At 37.3% G+C, this 20140-nt stretch overlaps 4 protein-coding genes across 7 annotated transcripts; 3 read left to right on the top strand and 1 right to left on the bottom strand.

Annotated features, from left to right (window-relative positions):
- The first annotated feature begins 541 nt into the window (after positions 1-541).
- LOC111780026 (glycine-rich RNA-binding protein 3, mitochondrial-like) lies at positions 542-3729 on the top strand. Its single transcript, XM_023660281.1, has 5 exons — positions 542-645; positions 1320-1475; positions 1603-1671; positions 1963-2069; positions 2892-3729. The coding sequence occupies exons 2-5, from the start codon at positions 1331-1333 to the stop codon at positions 3522-3524; spliced, it is 954 nt and encodes a 317-aa protein (XP_023516049.1). The 5' UTR covers positions 542-645; positions 1320-1330; the 3' UTR covers positions 3525-3729.
- A 193-nt stretch (positions 3730-3922) lies between these two features.
- Positions 3923-12861, bottom strand: LOC111780025. 4 transcript variants are annotated; one of them, XM_023660280.1, is made up of 5 exons: positions 12712-12861; positions 12362-12437; positions 6458-7607; positions 5700-6106; positions 3923-4800 (listed from the first exon to the last, which is right to left on the bottom strand). In XM_023660280.1, the coding sequence occupies exons 3-5, from the start codon at positions 7287-7289 to the stop codon at positions 3985-3987; spliced, it is 2055 nt and encodes a 684-aa protein (XP_023516048.1). In that variant the 5' UTR covers positions 7290-7607; positions 12362-12437; positions 12712-12861; the 3' UTR covers positions 3923-3984. The 4 variants fall into 4 exon arrangements, with proteins under 4 accessions (XP_023516048.1, XP_023516045.1, XP_023516047.1 ...); XM_023660277.1 differs by lacking the exons at positions 12362-12437; positions 12712-12861 and adding an exon at positions 7849-8162; XM_023660279.1 differs by lacking the exons at positions 12362-12437; positions 12712-12861 and adding an exon at positions 7911-8162.
- Positions 12862-12990: 129 nt separating this feature from the next.
- Positions 12991-16998, top strand: LOC111779582 (mitochondrial substrate carrier family protein E-like). Its single transcript, XM_023659648.1, has 9 exons — positions 12991-13201; positions 14160-14275; positions 14554-14611; positions 14753-14902; positions 15337-15547; positions 15669-15714; positions 15966-16080; positions 16197-16269; positions 16403-16998. The coding sequence occupies exons 1-9, from the start codon at positions 13132-13134 to the stop codon at positions 16647-16649; spliced, it is 1086 nt and encodes a 361-aa protein (XP_023515416.1). The 5' UTR covers positions 12991-13131; the 3' UTR covers positions 16650-16998.
- A 634-nt stretch (positions 16999-17632) lies between these two features.
- LOC111780020 (DNAJ protein JJJ1 homolog) lies at positions 17633-20059 on the top strand. The gene is made up of 3 exons (XM_023660270.1): positions 17633-19300; positions 19536-19594; positions 19719-20059. Exons 1-3 carry the CDS (start codon positions 17702-17704, stop codon positions 19774-19776), a joined length of 1716 nt encoding a protein of 571 aa, XP_023516038.1. The 5' UTR covers positions 17633-17701; the 3' UTR covers positions 19777-20059.
- The last annotated feature ends 81 nt before the right edge of the window (positions 20060-20140 follow it).

Here is a 20140-nt window from a genome sequence, read left to right as displayed (position 1 = left end):
GAGGCGCTTGGGGAGTGGAGTAGGTCGAGTTTGATCGAACCACTATAAAACTACGGTGTCATTTTCTCTAACTTTTTTCTATTTAATTTCAAAATTATTATTGTGATTTATTGCATGTTCTACTTGATTATTGTTTTGACTTGAAATATTTTGTTATAGTAATTATCATATTCTACTTATTTGTAAAAAGTTTCATCATTAGAAAAATTAATCACGTTTAAACACTTTTATCGTTAAAACCCTATTCACCCCCCTCTAGGGTTGCCATACCGATCCAACAAGTTAAAGCTATGCTTATGAACGTGTTAATTTTACGATATTATTTAAATAATTCCATTTATTATCTACATTTCCTTTAGGGTAAATTTCATGGTAAAATTATAAATTATACAAATTTAGGGTACAAATTAGTAATGTAAGAAAATTAGGGTGAAATTTATAATTTGTCGAAAAGTTTTGAAATTCGCCTCCGAAGATATTTTTTCGTGTCGTTTTGTGCACCGTCATCGATCCATCTGACGGTCCGAATTTCTCCTGCTTCGCTCCATAAATTCTTTTTTTCACTTCTCATATTCGTTAAAAACCCCGGCTGTTCGTAAGTCATCCTAGGGTTTTAGCATCGCAACGAGAGAGAAGAAGGACAAGGTTCGTTCTCTAATTACCCGATCTTCTCTGTCTGTGATTTTCCATTACATGTTCTTTTGCCTTCTGTATATGCTTTGATGTTTGAATTGCTTCCGAAATCGTTGAAAATGTTCGTATCAAGTGTGTTGGACTTTTGATTGATGATCTCTTACTATCCTCCGAGTTATTTTTCCGGTGTATTAGATTTAGGAACTGGAAGAAATGATAGCCGCAAATAGGCGATGAGTCTTGTCTCTTTCTCGTGTTACGTATTCGAGCTTTTCATCACGGCCTCTTTTTCGTTCGCGTCTTGTTTTGGTTACTGACTTTTATTTTATATCTCAACATGTTATGGTATGCGAACGAGTCTTGGTGGTAAGGATCATATTGTTGAGTTTGAAATGTTCTTATCAACCACCAAATCGAGCTTATGCACGTTGGCGCTTAAAGGGATACTTATGAACGTTATTACGTACACAAGTGCCGCATTTCACTCCTTGCGAGTGTTCTATTTTTTACCTTCTCCTGTTCAGTTGTTTTGTAGTATGTTCTGGTGATGAGTTTGTGAAGTGTGTTGCGACAGTGCTCTGTGTACTCTAATTTGTCGAAAATCAAAGTGGAACATAATTTTAGGCTAACGGAAAAGCTTTCATTGCTGCCTCTGATGTTGAATCTTCGCCACTAATCTCTTTCAGGGTGCTTCAAAATGGCTTTCCTAAGTAAGGTTGGAAATATACTGAGGCAGGGTGCAAATAAGAGGACTGGATTAAATTTGCAGGCGCCCAGCTTGTCTATCTTTCAAGCTGTACGATGGATGTCTTCAATGCAGAGTTCAAAAGTTTTTGTCGGAGGTTCTATGTGATTNGTTTTTTTTTTTTTTTTTTTTTTTTTTTTTTTTTTTTTTTTTTCTGTTAAGAACATGTAAACGCCAATTTCTTTTTCTTTATCTCGTATTCATATGCATGTTTATGATGACAGGTATTTCATACAACACTGATGATCAAAGTCTGAGGGAAGCCTTTACTAAATACGGGGAAGTTATTGAAGGTATATCGCCATTCAACTGACTCATTTACAAGTTAAGTGTTGAAAACTATCTTAGAAGTATGTTCCCAATTACTATCATACCTTTACGCAACAAAATTGATATATTTAATAAACGCACTTTAGGAGACCAGAATCTGCCTGAGGAATTCTGTCCCTTTCAAATATTTTCTGAAATTATGGCCGAGCAGGTGGCCTTGGGGAGGGGTGGAACTAGTGGATAGTGTCAAATCTGAAGTTTAGTAAAAATGTTGGTTTCCTTGTTTACCCTTCTTTTCTTTGCCCCCGTGATAGCTAGGGTCATTGTAGACCGCGAAACTGGAAGATCCAGAGGATTTGGATTTGTGACTTACACCTCTAGCGAGGAGGCCTCTAGTGCCATCCAGGCACTGGATGGACAGGTAATGATTATGCTGTCAGCTTATTGTGATTAAAAAGGATAAAACATCATGTTATATTCATATGCCATAGTATACTATTGAGTTAATGCATCTCCGGATATAAAATGCTTCATGTCATTTGTCTGCTTTATTTCCTGTTTGACGATCGTGTCACTGTGTCAGTTGCATGAAGATTGTATCTTATGAATGCATTATGAGAGCTTGAAATTGCGGAGATATTAAAGCTAATAGCAGAGGCCATTCTCTATAATATTCTCAACAATTAAATTGTGTACTAATGTGAAGTGTTCTAGGAGCTGTAACGTTGATTGGTTATTTATTCTCAAGTACATATATATATATATATATATATATATATATATATATATATATATATATATATGTATGTATGTATGTATGTATGTATGTATGTATGTATGTATGTATGTATGTATATTTCTGAATGTTGTGTGATTAAGGCGAGTTGTATATTGGAGACTTATTGGCAGTCACTCCTCGTTCATGTTTTGGCACAGCTGTTCCTCTTTTATATTATCAAGGAAGCTGGTATCTTATGGTACAAGTTAATTAAAAAAATTTAGGCAAAAAAATAAAAAAAGAGGAAAAAACAACGTTTCAAAGAAAGATGAGTGATTATGTTGATTGTAATTTGGAGGCTTGTTCCATCTCCAAATCTATGAGAATGAATCAAATTTGAAATTAACTGACTAATTAATGGAGATGCAAGTTTTTAGTTGATTTGTATTGGTACTCAGTATTTGCTAAACACAAGATGTTTAATGGCTTAGTTGAATTATTGTTCACTTTTTCCCTTTCAAACAGGACCTTCATGGTCGTCGTGTGAGAGTGAATTATGCTAATGATAGAAGTCGTGGTATGGGTGGTGGCGGCTATGGTGGCGGTGGTGGTGGCTATGGTGGCGGTGGCGGTGGATATGGTGGTGGCAGCTATGGTGGCGGCGGCGGTAGCTATGGTGGTGGCGGCGGTAGCTATGGTGGTGGGGCTTATGGCGGTGGTGGGGCTTATGGCGGTGGTGGCTCTGGTGGTGGAGGCTATGGCGGTGAGAGTGGAGGAGGTTTTGGGTCAGTATTTAGTGCTGGAGACAACTATTCAAGCAGTTTTGGCAGTGGTAGCCAAGGAAGCGGAGGAAATTATGGTACAGGTGGGAATGATGCTGGCTCCAACGCTGCTAGCAATTTTGCTAGTGGAAACACATTCGGCAGTGGAACTAGCGCTGGTTTTGATACCAATGTCAGCAACGGTGGTGGCGACTATTTTGCCAACAGTGGGTCTGATGCAAGCTCTGGGTTTGGAGGATACACTGGCGGGGATCAATTTGGCAGCAACGAAGCAGACACCCTGAATGCATCCGGAGATCAAGGCCTAGGGGAGCAACTGGAAGGAAATGATAGGGATGAAGATGACAACGCAGACGACTTCGCTAAAAGAGCCTAATAAAAATCATATGCATTATCCATAGTAGCTTCATCGCATTTTTGGTTATTGCCATGTAGATTTTCGCTACATTCTCCTGTGTTGAACACATGTACTTTGTTTGTATGTTGGACTTGCCTCAATGATCTCTGAATTTTTCTTCTATGCACTTTCAATTTAGTTTCTCAATGATAAATAAGTTTTGTCCGAGTACGATTAGGTACCATCTTCCTCTACCTTCTAGCTCTTACTCCTCTACCTTCTAGCTCTTACTCCGCATCCTTATAAAGAATGCTGATTTGAGATTTTTTGTAGTCCGGTTGTTCTTCAGAGAAAATATCTCTATCTCTATTTAGTCTGACCGAGCTGGTGGTTTGTACCAGAATGCAGGTAAGCTTTCATCAGAATTGGAAATCACGTGAATAAAAAAGAAGCTCGTTGAAGAAAAGTAATAGTTGGTGGTATTATCGAGTCTTTTACACTAACGATTGTTCAGTATAGGTAGGGGAGGTGAGTTCTTGTATGTGGTATTCCATTTGAATCCCTCGTCGTCTTTATCCATTGAAAATAACCATCTTTGTGCATTTAGAACCACAGGAGAACCCATTCTGGTTTTCTCCACAATCTGCTTTATCAGCATCTCATCATCATAATCACTGCTTTCATCATCTACACCATTTGTCTGCTGACCCAGTGAGAAATGATCTTTCATTGTGCCAATCTTCTTGTGACAAACTTTCGTTTTCTCCTTAACAGGTACCCGACCGAGACTCATCGACCCATTTGTCCTCCCATTTGGGTATGAAAATGGACGACCAATAGTGGCGGTGTGGCTTTGCGGATGCTTGCCTTCATCAACTGGTGAAGGTGAATGCACAAGCTCTTCTTCGGAGTCGTCCATATCGATCAACTCATGATATGCCTCATTGTAGGCATCCAGAGCTTCTCCTGATAAGTTCATATCAAGAGGTTGAGAAGTTAGACTTTCTTCACTGGATGAATGTAGCATTTCACTTTGGGTGAATTCTTTCCTCGAATCAATCTGCTCGGCTTCGATGCATTGAAGTCTACTCTCACTGTCCTCAAGGGCTATTTCGAGCTCTCTCACACGCGCTTCAAGCCTTGATTGGATGACTTCGTGTAGTCGCACACTAAGCTCCCAAGGGGAAACCGTGTAGTTGCCCGAGGAAGTAATCTTACTTGCATCTTGATTTTGCTGAAACTTAGGATTTAGATCATTCATCATGTCAGCCCACAACACACCTTCAGAGAAATCTTCTGTGATTTCTTGATCAAGCTGCAAAATGAAATTGCTCTATATTAACACAAAACAATGGGTAGTACTATTCTATCTCAGAAGGAAAAGAAGAAAGATAAACGCTCAAGGACTTCAACACCATCAATCTAATACCTCCTCTTCAAGACCCTGGCAAGAATATGAAGACATATATACGCTGACTACAACACAGCCAAACATTTGAACTCTGAGAACAAATCTATATTCAAAAGAGCAAGATACACAACTTGTGAGATCCCCCGTCGGTTGGGGAGGAGAACAAAACATTTTTTATAAGGGTGTCTGGAAACCTCTTCCTAGCAAACGCGTTTTAAAAACCATGAGGTGAAGCCCGAAAGGGAAAGCCCAAAGAGGACAATATCTACTAGCGGTGGGCTTGAACCGTTACAAATGGTATCAGAGCCAAACACCAAGCAAGGTGCCAGCGAAGAGGCTAAGCCTCGAAGGGGGGTGGACACGAGGCGATGTGCCAGCAAGGACGTTGGGCCCCGAAGGAGGGTGGATTGGGGTGTCTCGCATCGATTGGAGAAGGGAACAAGTGTCAGCGAGAACGCTGGGCCCCGAAGGGGGGTAGATTGTGAGATCCCAAAACGAAGCATTCTTTATAAGGGCGTGGAAACCTCATCCTAGCAGACACGTTTTAAAATCCTTGAGAGCCCGAAAGGAAAAGCCAAAGAGGACAATATTTGCAAGCAGTGGGCTTGAGCCGTTACACAACTCATAAGGAGTATCCACAAGAACAACTTTCAATTATATACTTAAGTTTGGAAAAAGAAAAAGAAGACTGCAGAGAAACAATGAAATCATGTGTAAACACACAAAGCAGAAATGTTCAACAAAAAACGCCGGTGTTTGTATTCATTCACATGCTTAATGATGCAATCAATAGACACGATTACCTCATGAAGATCATAAAATCCTTTATCCGTACTCGACGTATCGATATTTAGTCCCAACCTCTGAAGTTCTGCTTCAAGCTCAGCTTCAATTTTACTCAGAGATTCTGATCCCTCTTCAGCACTCTGTATGAATAATTCCTTATCATCAGATTTAGCTGAAGGAACAAGATTCTGTTCTTTCATACTGAACAAAGAATTCTCAGGTATGCCAAGTGATTCACAGTTCTCATTTGAAAGCTCCTTGACTGTCAGAAGAGTATCCCTCATCTCAAGCTCCTCTTGTAGATCTTGGACCAAGTTCTCAGTATCCTTTAATAACTCTTTGAGCTCGTCTATTTCACGCTTTTTCGCCATGAAAGATGATATTAAGCCGATCGAAATCCTGAGATAGAATAGAATCACTCGATCTGGTGACCAAAATAAAATTAAATTTAGGCACAATTTGTGAAATGGTAACCAATTAAGAATGCTGATGATGAACACCAAGAAACAATCAAAAGCTTTACAGATACCAATTGCCCATACTTGGATCATCATAACATTACAATGGTTCAGAACAATCCTTCAAGCAACCTGCTATAAAATTTTGAGACCTAAAGAGGTTTAGGTTCGGAGCAACTCACCTAAGACTCTTATAATTCTAACAGTTATAAGACGTTTATTTCTAAGTTACCGAGTCGATTCTTGATAGAAACGAAATAATATTCTATTAAGCAAATAATTTAGTGAAACCATGGAGTTATCTCATTAAAGTTCACCTTTTGCACGGGCGAGCTTCTCGTTGTCCATTTGACTGGCACTGCTCGCTCCACATTGTCTTCCTCCTCCATTGATGTCTAGCATCTCAGCGGTCTTCAAAGACTGTCTTTTTGGAAGCAAAGGTATCCCATACACATCTTTGTTCTTTTCAGTAAAAGGCTCTTTATAGAAGTTACTTGCATCCAGATCAACCTGAACACGAAAAGAATCTCTAAAATCCTTGCCGATCCGGGTTCCATCTTTTACAACGAACCGCCTGATAGTTGATTTAGACGCTGACTGAAACGAATGTAGGATATACTCTTCCATTTCAATATGATCCTTGTAGAGATCAGACAGCACACAACTTTCTAGTGAACTAAGCGGTTGAATAAATCTCTGATTTGAATGTTTATGTCTAAGAGGACCTATTTTCGACATAGTAGGCTGAAAACAGCTCAGTTCACTAGAAGATGAACAAGGTAGCTGATCAGTCATATGATCATTCAAATAGCTCAATGATAATTCTAGTGGAAAATTGGACACGGGAAGACCATCATATTCCCGGTAATTCCCCAAATTTTCTGTCTTTTCGAAATCTAAACCACTAGTAGAAGCCACATTGAATCGACTCCGAACAGAATCTCTCCCATTCGAAACCTCTCGATCGGCAGCAAGAATATCTCCATGTGTTTTCGTTCTTCGTTTTGTTCGGTGGAAGGGATGATCCATAGATCCTACTTCCTCATTAGTAGACATCTGATACGAACTACTCCCATCTCCCAACAGTTTCTGCCAATACTTAGCTAAGTATCCAGCACCAGCGGCAGTTGCAGCTACCCAAAAGTTCATTTCAGCACGCTCCCTTCCACAATCAAACGATGCAAACAAAATTCCAAAATGCTAATCTTCCCTTTTGTTCTAACTCCCATAATCAGACACAAGAGACGCCAATGTCCATCAATACAGCAAGCCCAATTCTTCCCAAGATTACATTCAGTAAACCAAACTAGCAAGTCCCATTTCCACATAAAATCAACTTGATACTCAGAAGGGGTACCTGGGTGACATCTTAACCGTGAAAGTAACGAGCCAGCAGCCTCAAACACGAGATGAAACAGACTTCAATTTCTTGGCAGCAAGAACTAACAGTGTAAATTACTCCTAAACCTAGAAGAAACAAACGATCTGACAATGAGCAGACGGAAGGACTGAACAGAACAAATATAAAGCCAGAGGCCGCAATTACTTCACAACCTCTAGACAATTAACGTGCATCAAAGAAACAATCAACACCACCGAGAAGCCATTTGTTAGTAGACGTCCAATTTTAACAATACACAATCGNGTAATAGCCCAAAAATAAATAAAGAAATAAAGAAATAAAAATAAAGAAAAACCCACAACCCACCAACAAAGAGGAAAAACTCTCAACCCCCAACAGACGGTTCGTGCAAATCAAGAAAGAAATACCCATTCGAGAACAGCCCCTCTGCCGCAGAACCCATCAACGGAATTGCAAATTCGCATAATCAACAGAATGAACACGAAGCTGACAAAATGGTAGAAGAAGCTTGAAGAACAGGGTGATGAATGGGTCTAAAAAATTGTGATCCCGAACGAGATCGAAAAATCAGGAGGTCCCAGACCAGCGAAACAATGTGAGCTTTTGAAGGTGTCGTTATCGTCGCCGCCACGGTTGTTGGAATGGCTCGGAAGATTAAGACCCGCTGCTCCGTTATCTACTAAGATAACCAAGGGCCAGTATACAAGTACATGTACAAATTATAAATTTCCTTTTCCAGATTTATAAAAAAAATGTATTAAACAATTATCTATTTTTCCTTTTATTTAAATAACGTAATAGTTTATTATTGACTTAGATTAGTTATAATGATTTTTAAAAAAAAAACTTTCTTTCAAAATATTTGTTTAAGAAAATAACATTATTAATTTTTTCCGGCTAATTTATAAAAATTAATTATGTAAATAATTTTAACATCTTCTATATTCTTAAAATAATATCGATTTTTTAAATAAAATTAATTATTAGAAAAAATAATGTTTATACCATATTTAGAAGGCCACTTCATAATATTTAGTGGATTTTTCACATGAATTTCACCGTTTCCAATACAAACATTAGCAAATAAAGTGAATGTTCCTTTCCAATCCAATAAATAATAATAATAATAATAATAATAATAATAATAATAATAATTTAAAGATGAGATGTTATTATTATAAACTATTTATATATTAAGACAATGCCACAAATAGAATTTTCTAAATACAATCATAAAAGATGATCTCAAAATATATAGAAAAAAAAATTCATAATTTGTTGAAATATTTTATGATGAATTAATATAATAATTATATATATAAAGAATTTGTTAGAAGTGATAAAGAAAGTGTATATTAAAAGTGATAAAAATATAATAATTGGCGGGAAATGGACCGACAATTACAAAAAGGGCATTGGTTTTTTTGGAAAGGGAATAAAAATGAAGGGTTAAAAAAGGAAAAAACGGTGCTAATTAGGCAAACAGATGACTGATTAAGAAGCAAACCTACCTTTTATAAACTTTATTGATTTAGAAAGAGGATTTGAAAATGATTAAGTTTAAAGTTTGATCATTGGATACAAATCATTCAAATATTACTTTTTAATAAAATAATTACGTATCAATTTTATCAGTATACTTTTAAACCGACTTTTGCCCATCATATAATTTAATGGAATTAAGCGGATCTCAACTAATATGTTTAAATTAATTGAATAATAAAACNATAATTTAACCAATTTATGGCTTTTTTTTTTTTTTTTAATGGGTCATTATTGGGCCTTGGGTTTAGTTTGAGGATGAAAACATGAAAGAAAGAAGCTGAGGTGTCATTAATGACCCACAAAAGGAAAACGCAAGAGATCATAGGAGACATTGACCAGTGAGAGGGTCCTTTGTAACTTTCATAAGAGCCATTGCTTATTGGTTGGTTGATGAAGTAAACAATCCAGATAGATACAAAGCGTTACATTAATTGTCTGTAACATCACCCATAAATAAGTGTATTCATGGATTTTTTTTAATAAAAATAATTTTAAAAATTAAATTATAAATTTAGTAATTCAATCCTCCCTAAATTAAAAAATTTATATGTAATAACACTAGTATGTCAATTTCAAAACAAGACCATCACAAAATTAAAAGTTTTAAAACTAAACAGCACAAACACAAACACAAACCAAGTGACATTTTTCACATGCATCCTCGAATAATGCTAAGATTAGTCGAGGGCAAAAAGTTCATATCTTTACTCATAAAGATAAAAGAAACAGCAACTTTTTTCGTATAAGAACTTAGCTCAAGATGGTAGACATGTTGAAAATTGTTGGGAGGGAACCCCACATTCGTTAATTAAATGAAAGATGAAAGATCATGAATTTATAAGTAAGGAATACTATCTCTTTTATTAGTTAGTATGAGGCGTTAATAGGAGACCAAAGTTTTTGTATTTATATGTACTTGGTTAGTTGGTCATTGATTTGACTACAAACTACAGTATTGCATATGTTTTTTAAACCTAGTTGGTTGCAGGAAGCATTGTAGCAGGAGTTATCCTTTCATGGAGGAACCCATCTTGTTTGTGATTTTCCAAGAATTAGTAGCTGTCTGTCCAATGTCTATCCAACAAAGCAACTGAAAAAACGGTAAAGCCAGTTTTCTCAGCTCAACTTTTGTATGTGTGTCAAAGATTCTATTTGAAATTCTGCACCATCCATTGATCATGAGGTGATAATATTTCAGATAATAGGGGAAATTTTGCTAATCCAAAGTGCCCACACAGAAACACAAAAGCAGAAATATGAACTCCTAACAAAAAAAAATCCTTCATATCTTTTCTTGGAAGTATTTTCGATCTTGTTTGTACCAGGTGAAAGTCTTGAAGGTACTCCTACTTTACTTTCCTTTTGCTTTCAAATTTAGAGGAGATGAGAGCAACGACATCAAATATGAGTATTTGACAACAGTTGTATGTTTATCATGTATTATATGCAGGCAAGGACTTAATTCAAGAAAAGTTTTAATTCTCCAATTGAGCAAACCAGAGAGATTCAAGTACCGAAGTGGAATGTATGTATTAATTCAATGCCCTCAAATCTCCCCATTTGAATGGTAATACGTCCTAATGAGTTTCAGTCTTCTAAGTTCTAACAGCTATTCTCATTGATTCTTCACCATAAGAAACGCACCTCAGCGTGCATATCAGAAATCTGGGAGATTGGAGTAATGAGCAGTACAGCCTGTTTCACAAGGTAATTGTTGAAGGTGATTGGTGGGAGGGTTAAAATTTTACATTTATCTTAAAGCACCATCTTTCTTGCGCTATGGTTTAGTTCGTATAGATAATAAGTAAATAAAGTGTGATTTTTCATGAGAACTTAGATTATGAAGGAAAGAAGAGAGAGCTGATGTAAGTACTAGAAACATTCTCTTGGACTAGGTTGAGCATTCTAAATTACTGCATAGAGGTAAAAAGGAGTCATGATCAGGCCCAATCTCAATTATACAATATGATTTATAGGGAATATCTCTTGGTTCAAAGGAGTACCCAAAAATATTCATTGATGGACCCTACGGTGCTGCTTCTCAAGACCATGTCAAGTACAACCATGTGGTGCTAATTGGCCTGGGTATTGGAGCCACACCCTTCATGAGCGTCCTAAAAGATGTTCTAAACAGGTTAACTGAGACATGTGATGGTCATGTAAGACTTCTTCCCCCTATGATTTGATTTCTTCAATATCCTTCCACAACTTACCACCAACGAAGTTTGACTGTGGTTTAAAACTGAGTAGACTGACAATGGAAGAGGCAGCCTAAGTACATCCAAAATTTATCTTTACTGGGCAAGAGAGCAAAGCTCCTTTGATTGGTTTAAAGATTTCATGAACGATTTAACACTTTCAGACCAACCAAACTCAGGTAAAAGCCATATTACTAAATACTCTAGTCCTGCAAAATATGTTTTGAGATCTACTGATTTGCATCTTGTATATTTAAAGCATTCTAATGTCATGATGCTCTTAGTCAGCTGTAGAGATGCATAATTTCCTCACTAGTATATATCATGAAGGGGATGTAAGGTCTGTTCTAATAAGAGCAATTCAAGCCCTGCATTATACTCGAAGGGGCATCGACATTGTCTCCAAAACTCCTGTAAGTTTCCATTTACACTGCCTGAATCTAAGATAAAGTTATACCAATGGCTAGCTTACCTTGTCTAAGAATTGAAAAAGGAATATCTAATTCCCATAATTTCCTGTTCTAAAATAAACAAACTCACTTAGGATCGCACAACTCACACACTCGATCTAGATGAAGAACAAAACAGAAGTAAATGGAGAAATATACAAGGAGACACCGGAATGTAAAACTCTACGGCGGCTAGGATTTATTTATAGATGACTTCAAATAGTTACGGATAAGATAATAGAGAAGGTGGTTTGATTCTGAACAAGGGTTTTCTACAGTGGTCCTTCGGCATTGGCAAGAGAACTGAAGGGGCTATGCACCAAGTTCTCCACCAAAATCTCAACTAGATTTGTATTCAATAAGGAGAATTACTAGATTAACATTGTTTTTCGAGTACAACAGCCAAATAAATAGGTATATGTACTACTTCACTCCAGCCAGAAATCATTCATAATAAATTGGTATATGCATGTGTACTATTTCAATTGTAAATTGAAATAAGTTGAAATTGCACCGCTTCCGCTGGTGGAAATGAATTATATCATTACGGTGATATATCAGTAAGTTCAAACAAATTTCAAGACATGGAATAAACTGAAAACAAAAAGAAACCAACTACAAGTTCGATGAATGGTAAATTACTAAGCTCGGGCAGAAGAAACGTACCGAAGGCACCATCCAGACAATACGCTTCAATGTGCATCTCGTAATCATCAACCCAACGCTGCTCAGACAATCGCTTCTGACATACACAATAATACAACAAGAAGCATCACTAACCGGAAATAAAATAAAACAAGTAGAAGCGTGTTCAACTCTGGAGTTCATTTATGCAAATAATAGTTAAGAATCAGACCGATCCAATTAATCAACAATATAATCAGCTAAAACGGCCGGATGATTCTCCGTCCAATACGAAATCGCTCAATCGCTATTTAGGAAGACGATGAATAAGCTATAAGCTTCATGTAAAATTGAAAAGTTTAATTCATGCGATGGAGACATAGGGATGCTACCTGTTACTGCGAGACGCACGAACATTCAGCCGAAGTTCAACTCAAGCAATTCAAATGCAGCTGCGGTGTAATGGCGTAGAGAGCAGAGCAGATAACTGAGGGCCACCCGCCGAAGCGCGCGATTTTTCTATTGTGAAATGTCCCGCCATAAATAAAATGGGTAAAAAAGTTCGTAATCTTAAATAGAATTATGTATTTTTATTTTTAATTTAATTTCAACCTTTTTATTTTAATCTTAAATACAATTAAAACCTCCTTTTATCAATCGAACTTTTCACTGAATATTAGGGTAAAAAGTTCGTAACTGAAATTTTATCTGAGCCCTAATTTTTTCCTGTTCAGAAACTCAATACTGAAATCAATGGCCGCCATCTCCGCCGGAAAACTTTGAGCACCTCAAGCTCGCCCTCCGCATTTCGAATGGCGGCTCATTCCTCAACTTCCAGTAATAACCGAGCTTTGAGAACCGCAACTTCTAATCAGTTTTTTGGTGAGCGTTTTTGGATCTTACTTCTTCTAGCTGGAAATCGTTTGCTCAATGCGTTCCAGGTTTAATCGTTTACATTACTTACTATATTGAATTTACCAGTAGAGTATCAGTGGCAGTTTCGTGCGAAATGTAGGAAATGAGAATCAAACGTGCTCGGATTTCTGAAAATTGGGGTTTAACGGAAAATCTACTGTGCCACGCAAAGGAAGGATGATGTAGAGTCTTTCATCATGAAAAACTATTAGTAAAATAACAGAGATTTATGAATCGAGCGTTTGCTTCCCGAGTGCTTCATAGGTTTTGTGTATTGTTTGAATCAGCAGAGAAGAAATTTAAATAGCTGCATAATTTTAGTGAATAATCAACTTCTTAGTCTTGTAGCACAAGTAGGGATTTATGGATCGAGCGTGTGCTTCATAGGTTTCGTGTATTGTTTGAATCAGCAGAGAAGAAATTTAAATAGCTGCATAATTTTAGTGAATAATCAACTTCTTAGTCTTGTAGCACAAGTAGGGATTTATGGATCGAGCGTTTGCTTCATAGGTTTCGTGTATTGTTTGAAGCAGCAGAGAAGAAATTTAAATAGCTGCATAATTTTAGTGAATAATCAACTTCTTAGTCTTGTAGCACAAGTAGGGATTTATGGATCGAGCGTTTGCTTCATAGGTTTCGTGTATTGTTTGAAGCAGCAGAGAAGAAATTTAAATAGCTGCATAATTTTAGTGAATAATCAACTTCTTAGTCTTGTAGCACAAGTAGGGATTTATGGATCGAGCGTTTGCTTCCCGAGTGCTTCATAGGTTTCGTGTATTGTTTGAAGCAGCAGAGAAGAAATTTAAATAGCTGCATAATCTCAGTGAATGATCAGCTTCTTAGTTTGGTAGCACAAGTAGTGAATTGCTATTAAATTTGAATGTATAGAGATGCTTTATTACGAACATGCTATCTCTTCCTGCAGAATGGAGGGAGTTTGTATGGGGAGCTATAGCTGGAGCATTTGGAGAAGGAATAATGCACCCTATTGATACCATCAAGACTCGGATTCAAAGCCAGGCTATTCTATATGGCAGTCAAGTATGATGTATATGAGAGCTCATGAATTGTCTCTGTTGATGAAAATACTTTAATCTTTTCTTCAGGATATCAGCTTGGTGAAAAATTAAAATTTCTTTCAACCACCATGTTTTTTGTCATAGGAAACTATCAATAAATTCAATCTAAATATTAAGGGTTTGCTGCGGCGTTTAATCAATATAGATCCAGTCCCCCCTCTCCCTCCATTCCCCTGAAGACTGTCTATTTGGCAATTCCTAGCTCTAAAATTTGTTCACTGTTCATCAAATTTCTTTCAGAATCAAAAGAGCCTGTTGCGGATGGTCCAATCAGTATGGAAAATTGACGGATTAAAGGGTAACTTTTTTTTTTTTGACTATCGGCTAAATTTTTTTGTCTCTTTACGTTCTCGTGTTATTGTAATAAGTTCAAATCTCTGTCACGTATTTGACTGTGCTGTATTATTTGGTTTTTCATCCTCGTCTAATAGCTGTTTAGGCTTTTATAGGGGCATAGCTCCCGGAGTTACTGGTTCACTTGCCACTGGAGCTACATATTTTGGTGTTATTGAATCCAGTAAGAAATGGATTGAAGAAAGACATCCTAACCTTGACGGTCACTGGGTTCATTTCATTGCTGGAGCAGTTGGTAAGCAATCCTGGGTGTTCCAAAAATCTCTCACTTTTGAGCCATGCCGCATCATGATCATTACTATACCCCTTTTGACAAAGTTCAGTACTGATGTATTTATCCTTGTTTTATTATAAACTAGTTAACGAGATTCCGTACACTATTTTCTTCACGTAATACATATTTTAGTTCAGCTATTACATTTTCTTGGACTCATAGATTATGTCTTATGCCTGAACGATGTAGTGTTCGCATATGTGAACGAGGGCTTTTCTTTTTCGTTTTGCAAAGACAGTGACCCAAGACATCGATAACTAGTGAACTTTATTTTATTTTTTGACCCGAACCTCCAATGCTAACTATTGAAAATCAAAGCCTGTGTGAGTGAAGATCACAATAAGCTTTTACACGCTTCATGATGTCACTCTTTTCTTCCTTCTTTTTCCATTCAGGTGATACACTGGGTTCATTTGTATATGTTCCATGTGAAGTTATGAAGCAGCGAATGCAAGTTCAAGGCACTAGGTCATCTTGGAATTCCCTTCCCATGAAGAATAATATCTCTATGAATCCTGGTAGGCCAATGTATGGCTATTATTCAGGGATGTTCCAGGCTGGTCGTTCAATCTTGAAGGAACAAGGATTAAGAGGATTATATGCGGGGTCTGAACTCTGAACCAGATTTATTTTATCTTCTGGATTTTTATAATTTTTGTAGTAAAACATACCGAAAGTGAAATATAATTACTGCATGATTGTGACCCTCTCCCATGTATTGTTCCAGATATTGGTCTACACTTGCCAGGGATGTGCCGTTTGCTGGTCTAATGGTATATAAAGTTCTGAATCTGTGTACCTTTGTTTGAGTGTCTGACTTTTTCCCCGGATCGTTTTCATTATATTGATTTTTCAGTTATGTATCTGCAGATATTATTGTCATGTTAGATCCCAAGTATAATACTTAGTTGCTCATTGATAAATCTAGAAAAAAGATATCTCTCATGCGCGCACACACACAATTCTGTATTTTTTATATTTTTTTATATATGTATCAATTAAATGCATTCGTTACACACTGCAGGTCATGTTTTACGAGGCGCTGAAGGATTTCACCGAGTTTGGGAAGCGAAGATGGATGCCTAATTCAGATGTTAATAGCTCCTTGGAAGGACTTGTGTTAGGGGGATTAGCTGGTGGTATGCATTTTGATAGCCCTTCATCATTACTAATTAAGTTATGTAGCTTTTAATTTTTCCTTTCCCTTAAACCTTCAATTTTATGATCGCATAATATATGGTTCTGAAATTGTTAGGTATGAGTGCTTATCTGACCACTCCCCTGGATGTGATAAAAACAAGAATACAAGTTCAGGGAACAACTTTAAGGTATCAGATGATACTCAACCTGCTTGAATATGTTTTCTGTAGTGCAATTTCACTCTTTACGACCAATGTTATCAACTTGGTAAACCTCGATTCAAGATGGCGATTATATGCAGTACTTTCTCTAAAATCTTAGGTATAACGGCTGGTTCGATGCGGTGAGAACTATCTGGCGGAGCGAGGGAACGAAGGGAATGTTTAGGGGTAGCATACCCAGAATCACATGGTATATTCCAGCTTCCGCTCTAACTTTCATGGCTGTGGAATTTCTGAGAGACCATTTCAATGAAAGATTGGATGTTAAATACAAAAACGAAGCTGCTACTTTATCAGTTGATAGAAGAGGAACATTACGAGAAGCAGCATTACCTGCTCGAGACTGAATTGAGTTTCGGTACATCATCGACTCTTGTCGAATTTTGCAGATAAACATTGTATGTTTTTCAGTACCAATGAATCAAGAGGATCATTAATCCATGACTTGGGGAGTGGTCTATGTTTATTATGTGAGAGACCCACAACCAAGACATCAAAAGCAAAAGAAATGAGTAGATAGACAATAATGTTAGTTATCCATCCTTGAGGTCCATGTTCCTTCATGTAATCTCAATTCTTTGGTTAGCTACAGCCCACAGGTATTTTCTATACTTGGCTTTGGTTTTAATAAACTGGTATAAACTCCAATAGAAAAAAGAGAGAAAAGAGTACACATTTGTGTGCTCTATATGATCATGGAAGATGTTCATGGGAATGTTGTTACATTCTTTGAATCTTTAATTTAGGTATCTAACACTTCAACTCTTGATTTTGGATATGATTCAAATTGTATAAAAAGGAACGTGAATCTTATTTTAATTCCGAACTTTCAAATTTGTTCTATTTTTGTTTTTAAACTTTCAAAATGTTTAGAAGCGGGAATGTTTATTTTAGCCTCTAATGTTTCAAATTTGTTCCGTTCTTAAATTTTGTAAATATCTATTTTGGTCCTTGAACTTCTTAAGAATTACTACTTTGATCTTTATTTGTAACACTGTTAGTAGATATTGTCTTCTTTGGGCTAGTAAAAGGATGATATTCACGTTGAAAAAATTAATTTATTTTCCTAAAACTCAATTCAATTTTTTTTTTCCGAAGTGAATTAATGTAAACTGCGATAATTAAATACATAGTAATAATAAAATTATTAAATTTGTGTGATTTTTCCTGAATGCAATAAATAATGATGTGAAGATAATGTTTGTCGTGCATTAGTTTAATTATAATTTAAAATAAAATAATAAAAGGACCTTCCGCGTATTGCAAAATATTTCTCAATTTGATACTTGATAGTGAAGGCTTCAACTTTCTGTATAAATATTGAATTCGATTTCGTCAGCTGAGCCAAATTCCCATAGCAGCAGGAGGAAGGAGAAGGATCCCTGATTGTGAGCCTGCCATGGCGTCCGGCAAGCGATGCCATTACGAGGTCCTCGGCCTCCACATCGACTGCACCGCCGACGAGATTCGATCGGCGTACCGGAAGCTAGCCCTCCAACGCCACCCCGATAAGCTCGTCCAGTCCGGTTTGTCACAATCTGATGCCACCGCTCAGTTTCAAGAGCTTCAGCACGCGTACGAGGTCCTCTCCGATCCTAAAGAACGCGCCTGGTACGACTCTCATCGTTCCCAAATCCTCTTTTCTGATGCCGGATCGGTTAATTCCAACTCTGTTGTTCCGAATCTATTTCCATTCTTCTCCAATACCGTTTATTCTGGCTATTCGGATTCTGGACGAGGGTTCTATAAGATTTATTCCGACATTTTTGACAAAATTTACGGGAATGAGATTAACTTCGCAAAGAAATTAGGATTGCGCTTGGATACGATTCGCAATGCTCCGGTGATGGGGAATTTGGATGCTCCGTACACGCAGGTGACTGCGTTTTATAATTACTGGCTTGGATTTTGCACGGTTATGGATTTTTGCTGGGTTGATCAGTACGATGTCATGGCCGGTCCAAACCGGAAATCGAGGAGGCTAATGGAGGAGGATAACAAGAAGCTGAGGAAGAAGGCAAAGAGGGAGTACAATGAGACAGTAAGAGGTTTGGCCGAGTTTGTGAAGAAGAGGGATAAGAGAGTGACTGATATGGCTATGAAAAGGAACATAGAAATGGAGAAGAAGAAGGAAGAGGAGAGGGAAAGGAAAAAGAAGCTAGAGAGGGAGAAGATGGAGAAGCTTAAGGCATTCGAGGAACCGGATTGGGCCAAAGTTGAGGAAATTGAGGAGGATCCGGAAGATGAATCTGAGGAAGAGAAGAGAGCGAAAGAGCTGTACTGTGTTTTGTGTGGGAAAAAGTTCAAGAGTGAAAAGCAGTGGAAGAATCACGAACAGTCAAAAAAACACAAGGAGAAGGTCGCAGAGTTCAAGGAATCCCTTGACGACGAGGAAGAATCTGAAGAATTTGTTGATGAAGAACAAGATGAAGAAGAAGCCACACTGCTGGATGTTGGGATAGATAAACTAGAGGAGCAGTTCAAGGAAAGTTTTGATATTGAAGCAGAAGAAGCTGAACTTAGTGGGAGTGAATATTATGATGTTCATGAAGTTGATCGATCAGATATCGTTGCTGAGGAACTTGGATCCAATGACGACGACGACGAAACAGATATTCTTGAAGCAATGGCAGCTGGGCTGAGGAATAGGAAAAATGCAGCTTCATTGGATCAGCCTAAAGCTTCCTCAGACAAAGCTCATTTTGAAAGTGAGAACGATGAGCCTAATCCAGCGGAGTTCGAAAATGTTAGGAGGGGAGGAAAGAATCGTCGAGCCAAAAAGAAGGGCAAGGGAAATGATGAAGCTAGGAACGAAACTGAACCCGATTCTCAAAATGACAAAAACAACGGAGACGATACATCATATCAGCAGGATTCCCCTTCCAATTCGTTGGCTAAAGAACAAAGGAATTCAACTCAACCAGCTGATCGGAAAGCAGTCGCACAGAAGGACACAAAGACCAACACTAGGCACGCATCTAAAGGGAAGAAATCCAAGGTAATTGACATTCTGCACAACTGAGTTCTAATTTCACAATTTATTTTAGCCATACTATCTGAGCAAATCCATATTAGCTGAATGTGAAAGATATCATGTATTCTTAAATTAAGGAAGTTGAACATCAGCTTGTTAAGCATCCATATTAGATTAATGTTCTACTTCCCTCTTGTTAGACTATTGATTATAGTGATTTCTGCTCACAATTTCTAATGATGTAAAATCTTAAACTTAGGCAACAGCCAAGGATTCTGGCAATTCATGCGAAACATGTGGGGAGCAGTTTGAATCAAGGTAATCCTTGTTTAGAACTTCTAGTCTATTTTTCACCATCATATATCCTTTCATACCTTATAATAACACTAAGTTTTAGATTGACTGCACCAAATTGAAGAGGGTTTTTGATATATCATGACAGGAATAAACTGCATAAGCATTTGGGAGCCACAGGGCATGCTGCATTAAAATATCGATGACAGAAGTTCGCATTAACACATTCAATGAGAGTTTCAATTTTTAGCGACGACACAAATTACAGAGCGACAGCACGACTTGCAGGATGTGATTCCATGGCCGACCAAAGTATACCTAATGAGAAGTAAGGAGTATAGTAGTGTATACATATTCGTTGTCTATCCAGAAAGATGTTTGGAAACGAGGTGATTCTTTACATTTCATCGTTCTATTGTAAACTGCAAGAATCCAATGGTTTAAACCTTGAGCTTTATTTAATAAAATCTAATACGATTCGAGTTGCTCTTACAAGCATAGGCCCCGTGTGGGAGGTCGACATAGTACCAGAAGAGACTAGCTATATATGTGATTTAGAGAATTTAATTT

Source organism: Cucurbita pepo, chromosome LG18 (assembly GCF_002806865.2).
Source record: "Cucurbita pepo subsp. pepo cultivar mu-cu-16 chromosome LG18, ASM280686v2, whole genome shotgun sequence".
Taxonomy (NCBI): domain Eukaryota; kingdom Viridiplantae; phylum Streptophyta; class Magnoliopsida; order Cucurbitales; family Cucurbitaceae; genus Cucurbita; species Cucurbita pepo.
This window is presented reverse-complemented; position numbering and strand designations above follow the sequence as displayed.

Coding starts and splice junctions, on each gene's coding strand:
- LOC111780025 (XM_023660280.1), bottom strand. CDS start 7,289: ATGAACTTTTGGGTAGCTGCAACTGCCGCTGGTGCTGGATACTTAGCT. Junction 6,107..6,457: donor GAAGCTCGCCCGTGCAAAAG/GTGAACTTTAAT, acceptor TTTGGTCACCAG/ATCGAGTGATTCTATTCTAT. Junction 4,801..5,699: donor GATTTTATGATCTTCATGAG/GTAATCGTGTCT, acceptor TTCATTTTGCAG/CTTGATCAAGAAATCACAGA.
- LOC111779582 (XM_023659648.1), top strand. CDS start 13,132: ATGGCGGCTCATTCCTCAACTTCCAGTAATAACCGAGCTTTGAGAACC. Junction 14,903..15,336: donor TTTCATTGCTGGAGCAGTTG/GTAAGCAATCCT, acceptor TTTTCCATTCAG/GTGATACACTGGGTTCATTT. Junction 16,270..16,402: donor GTTCAGGGAACAACTTTAAG/GTATCAGATGAT, acceptor CTAAAATCTTAG/GTATAACGGCTGGTTCGATG.
- LOC111780020 (XM_023660270.1), top strand. CDS start 17,702: ATGGCGTCCGGCAAGCGATGCCATTACGAGGTCCTCGGCCTCCACATC. Junction 19,301..19,535: donor CTAAAGGGAAGAAATCCAAG/GTAATTGACATT, acceptor TCTTAAACTTAG/GCAACAGCCAAGGATTCTGG. Junction 19,595..19,718: donor GGGGAGCAGTTTGAATCAAG/GTAATCCTTGTT, acceptor ATATCATGACAG/GAATAAACTGCATAAGCATT.
- LOC111780026 (XM_023660281.1), top strand. CDS start 1,331: ATGGCTTTCCTAAGTAAGGTTGGAAATATACTGAGGCAGGGTGCAAAT. Junction 1,672..1,962: donor ATACGGGGAAGTTATTGAAG/GTATATCGCCAT, acceptor CCCCCGTGATAG/CTAGGGTCATTGTAGACCGC. Junction 2,070..2,891: donor TCCAGGCACTGGATGGACAG/GTAATGATTATG, acceptor CCTTTCAAACAG/GACCTTCATGGTCGTCGTGT.